Source organism: Pseudochaenichthys georgianus, chromosome 18 (genome assembly GCF_902827115.2).
Source record: "Pseudochaenichthys georgianus chromosome 18, fPseGeo1.2, whole genome shotgun sequence".
NCBI classification, from domain to species: domain Eukaryota; kingdom Metazoa; phylum Chordata; class Actinopteri; order Perciformes; family Channichthyidae; genus Pseudochaenichthys; species Pseudochaenichthys georgianus.
The window spans coordinates 2,607,466-2,612,787 of record NC_047520.1 but is presented as its reverse complement, the minus strand read 5'-3'; the positions used below and the strand labels follow the sequence as shown (position 1 = coordinate 2,612,787).

Below are 5,322 nucleotides of genomic sequence, written 5' to 3'. Positions count from 1 at the left end.
TAAGACATGCTCTTAAAGGAAGTCAAAGAAAGCAACAATCTGAGAGATCAGATGAGAAAACATGACAGATGTATCTCTGCGATATGAGGATGTTATGGCTAACACACACACACACACACACACACACACACACACACACACACACACACACACACACACACACACACACACACACACACACACACACACACACACACACACACACACACACACACACACACACACACACACACACACACACACACACACACACACACACACACACACACACACACACACACACACACACACACACACACACACACACACACACACACACACACACACACAGCTCCACCTGGGATGTGGGTCAGGTAAAAGGTGTGTGTGTGTGTGTGTGTGTGTGTGTGTGTGTGTGTGTGTGTGTGTGTGTGTGTGTGTGCACAGGGAAGCATGCATCAAATTAAGTGTGTGTTTGTGGTTGTGCTGCATGACGGGTTCAAAGGAGAACCTACAGGTATACATTACCTCTGAACTCCCTCACCTGGCTCTATGGAGAGGAGATCATATCTGGGTGAGGATTAATACTGCACACACACATACACACACACACACACACATGACCAAAAAGCTAAGAAACAGCGATGCGTTAGAATCTGTTGTTTAAAAAGTTACTAAATGAATAAGAGGCCCTGGGTATGTGTGTACATATGTTTCAATGTAGTTGCAGATGTATCCCTGTTATCCTTATCTGCGCTGTCTTATGTAAACCATGCATACCCAGATGTCAATTTGTGCATATAAGAAAAAAGTACTTTCTTAAGTGGATTTAAAGGAATCTTAGTTGCCAAAAAAATAGGACAGTTTACACATAATTAGGAAAGAAAAGGAGATCATATTTAGTATCAAATCTGTTTAGAACTGCATGTTTACTTATGTGAAAAGTGATTAAAACAAAATCAACATGAACACAGAGATCAGTGGTTGTGTGTAATACACACCGTCTCCACTAGGGGGCCTCAGTGAGAACACTGGCGCGGGTCAGACATAACCAGGACAAACTGCAATGTGTGTGTGTGAGAGAAAGTGTGTGTGTGTAGAGGTAGAAAGTGAAAAAAAGGCCGTGCAACAACACCAATCACTGTTTCCACACCCCGATCCACCTCCAAGCACTCCTGAAATGTGTGAGATGTGGTTGAACGTTAAAATAAGTGAACACAAATTGCTCCCGAGGTCATGAGTGGACTTTCCCGCTCCATCATTGATCTTTTATGAACCTTAACTTGATGTTTTGTGTGTCTCTTCTATCCATCTTCACCCTCTCCCCTCTGAACTTCCTCATCCTACTCAAGAGGTAGGGGGGGGTTGCCACATTCCTATATAGAAAATGGACCCCCCTCCATCTCCATGGCGACAATGACAGCCCCTCTGTCACGCATGTAATATAGACGACATCTCCAAACACGCCTTTAAGAGATAACACTTGATTGACAATATTCTACTAAGTGAGCATCTTCTATTAGTCACTGACCATACACTTAAGGGTATACATGTTGACATGTTGACATGTTGACATTAGGACCTATTTACCTCCTAGAGAAATAGATTTAAAGCGTTCCTCAACATGTCACATGATGTCCGCCCCGTGTTCACTGTTACATAATGAAATACTGCCACAGGAAGATTCAAGATGACATGTATCAAAGCTGGAGCAGTGAAAAGTCTTCATGCCATACATACTGATGAACGGCGAGTGTGCAGACCTGATTGGACACGCCTTGAATGTGGGCGGGGCTAATATGCAGCTCATGAATGATTAATGCCGTGTGAATATTCATAACACAGATGGAGTATTATACATGAGAAGCGGACAGACTGGAGTTTGATGGGGAAGTTGGAGAGCTGCAGCCACTTTAACTCATGCAGAGGGAACACACACACACACACACACACACACACACACACACACACACACACACACACACACACACACACACACACACACACACACACACACACACACACACACACACACACACACACACACACACACACACACACACACACACACACACACACACACACACACACACAGCTCCTGGATGCTAATACATCTGAATGAGGCATGTTAGGTGATAAAACAGCCACTAAAAGTCTTGTTTCTGCACAGAATCGAAGTCTGCATGGTGTTAGGGGGAGCAATAAAGATGGCTTTTAGTGTCTATACTCCAATAGAAGAATGTGCTGTCAACATAAAACACACCTGCAGGGGAGATGCACCTTAATAAAGCTGCTGAAAATCACATTCCCGCTCTTATGGGGTGGAAATGGATGAAACCAAGCGTAACTACGCACAGGATATTTAAGAAAAAGCTAGTATCAGACTGTTTTGTATGTGTCAGAGCAGGATTAACATTATTAATCTGATTTAAAGACACACTAGTGGAGGGAGAGGAAGACTCAGCGTCGCCACACTTCTCCACACACACACATCTAATGTTTAAGTTATTCATAACAGGAATTAAAGTATGTTCAGGCTGGGTAAAGTGCAGTATGGTCGGCGTGTTGCTACAGGTTGCCTCCAGCAGGGAGGAAGAAACGTGATGCGCAAAGAGGGACAGAAACTCCGTCCGATTCTCCCATGAAACTACAAAGCAGAGCCCGTGAAGCTCGTTAAAAAGTGCCACAAAAGCCTCTGTAAAGGCGTGAAAACGTGCGGTTGTTTGAATGCATCAACCGGAGAATCGGTAATATGATTAGTATGCGAGCAGAAGCACTTGTTATAAAGCAGCCTCTCTATTTATAAATCGTGGTTGGAGCCGGTGGAGTCCCGGTGCCGGCTGACCGAAGATAGGTCTCTCAGTGCGGGGCGTTCGCGGAGGGAAAAGCCCTTAAATCTGTAAAAAATCTTTGCAAAAAAGTTTAAAGGCACTTACCGCTGACTCGGTTCGCTGCACCGCGACGCACAGGGCGAAAAGCAGCAGAGGCACGGCGAGCTGGCTCAGGCTCTTCAAGTCTTTATTCATCTTGTGGGAATTAAACAGGACACCACTCACAAAATCTACGTTCTTTCTACTCGCGAGGCATAGCCCTAATTCCCCCTCTGCACACTTGCTTCTCAGTGAAATAGAAAATGGTCAGAAAGGCACTTGTTCTCGGCTGTTTGTTGCGCGTGCAGAGGCTCCAGTGGTCCTGGCTGTGGCTGCGCCTCTGCAGTCCCCCTCTCTAACTTTTTCTCTCCTCGACTTGCAAACCTGCCCAGCCGGATCTACTTCCCAAAGGCAGTGCGCAGTGATATCATCTCCCCTGGCACCTACACTGACTCAGACAACTCGTGAAAAATAAGGTTTCCGAGTGAATTGCATCTTAAATGTCATCCACTACTAGTAATCTTTGTTTGATGTCTTCAGTTCAGATTTGTTTTAAACCACTTTCAAATCAGAAATAACCTAATATGTTAGGACCTCGCAGGCGGATGGATATGTTGCCTTCATTCTTGCCTCCCAAATCCTACCCATGCCTGAGGCTGCACAAAAGAAGGTTTGACATTAAACCTTTATTTGACATTTTCTATATGCCCAGGCATGTTCGCATTCCTGCCAGATTATTAAGGGCCAAATACTCACTTTGACTCTTGACAGAGGGTTGCTGCGGGCAGAAGTAAAGTCAAATTAACTTCTTTAAAACAAAAGAAAATCACCTTTCCTTCTCATTTTACTGCATTCTTTTGATAGGGTGTAATGCAAAAAGGCTATTATGTGAATGGGAAAAGTCATATGCAAAGCTGCTGAAACTGTCTATACAACTATATGGATTTGATTATCCAGACATCCTAAAACACATATTAAATAAGTATACTGACATTTTAGTTGGAGATTTCCTTTTTCTTACAGTTTAACATATACTTTAATCTTTGAAGTCCATGAAGTAGGTCCCAGAAGAACACCTAAAATGCAGATGACATTCTTGAGAGGGCTTGAAGTTATAAAGTAACCTGGAGTTAATGATCGTTGATTTGTTTCACAAGTGTGTTACTGTATAGACAGAGCCAGTCCCAGACCACTTTGTAAATTATATAATATATTTTTCTCTAAATAGGATTATTGAATGAAGTAAAGGACGACAATGGAAATAACCTCGTATCCCTTTTTTTAAATGACGTTTGCATTAACAACACTGCATTCTCAACGACGCTTCGACGAGTCACAGTTTTAAACAAGAATAATGTTATGAATTGAAAACAAACTCCTTCATTATTTTCAAAACTCTTGGTTTGTGTTAAAACAAAAACTTTTTTAACTTCAATTATGTGAAATTAACAACGTTAGTTATATTACGTATAGGCTAAGTTACGTATGCTAGTAAGTGCACTTGCTTAACTAAGTTAAAACTAAATGGGCTGGCTCCGGCCTATCCGTCTTCCATCGCTACACCCCAGCCACAGCTTTAAGGTCGGCTGACCAGCTGCTGCTGCTAGTGCCCAAGACCAGGCTCAAACCCAGAGGGCACAGAGCAGCTGGCCCCAGGCTCTGGAACACTCTGCCCCTCCACGTGAGGTCGGCCCCGACCCTAGGGGTTTTTAACTCTTAAAACTCACTTCTTATCTCTGGCCTTGTAGTCAGAGCGGAGCACGACTCCTGACATTTCCCCGTGTGTGATTTTAATCTTTGCTGTTGTAGTTGTAGTAGTATTCGTTTATTCGTCCCAGAGGGGAACATGGGTTGCAGCACACCACAAAGGCATTTAAAAAGATAAGCCAATACGTCACTGACAACAACATAGACACAGATTAAAATGAACAGACATAAGAAAAACAGATATCGGCAGACATGAGAAGGGTCCTCGGCCCTCATTTGCGAAATAGGGACGACAGGGCCAGACCAGCTGGGTAAACAGCGCGTCCTAGCCATCATTGATTCAGGACTTTGATGACTTGTTGGACGAAAGACAGCCGAGATCTGTTATTTTTGAACAGAGGGGCACGATATCTCCGCCCGCATGGCAACAGTTCAAGAGGCAAGTGGGTGCCTCAGGTCACTCACAATATTGGCAATTTTAAAACTCTGTCCTTGTATAAGCATTCTGCAGATCTCTCAATGGGACCAATCTGGTTAAATAAAGGTTTGATTCTATATTAGCAAATAAGATTCCTGTCAATTTACTGGACAATATTACGGCCCTCCTGACTGACTTTTTCTGAGCCTCAGTGGCATTGCCGAACCAGCATATGATGCCGAAGGAGAGCACATTTTCAATAAAAGCCTGATAAAACATCTTCACCATTCTGTTGCCGACATTAAAAGACAATAGTTTACGTAAAAAAAAACATTCTTTGTTGAGACT

General features: G+C 43.3%; 1 protein-coding gene across 1 annotated transcript in view; it reads right to left on the bottom strand.

Moving 5' to 3' along the window:
* col4a5 (collagen, type IV, alpha 5 (Alport syndrome)) overlaps positions 1-3,187 on the bottom strand; it is a 68,055-nt gene extending 64,868 nt beyond the window's left edge. Inside the window, 1 exon segment of the mRNA XM_071206492.1 lies at positions 2,916-3,187. Within this exon segment, the coding sequence (XP_071062593.1) occupies positions 2,916-3,005 (90 nt within the window). The 5' untranslated portion in view covers positions 3,006-3,187.
* Between the last annotated feature and the right edge of the window lie 2,135 nt (positions 3,188-5,322).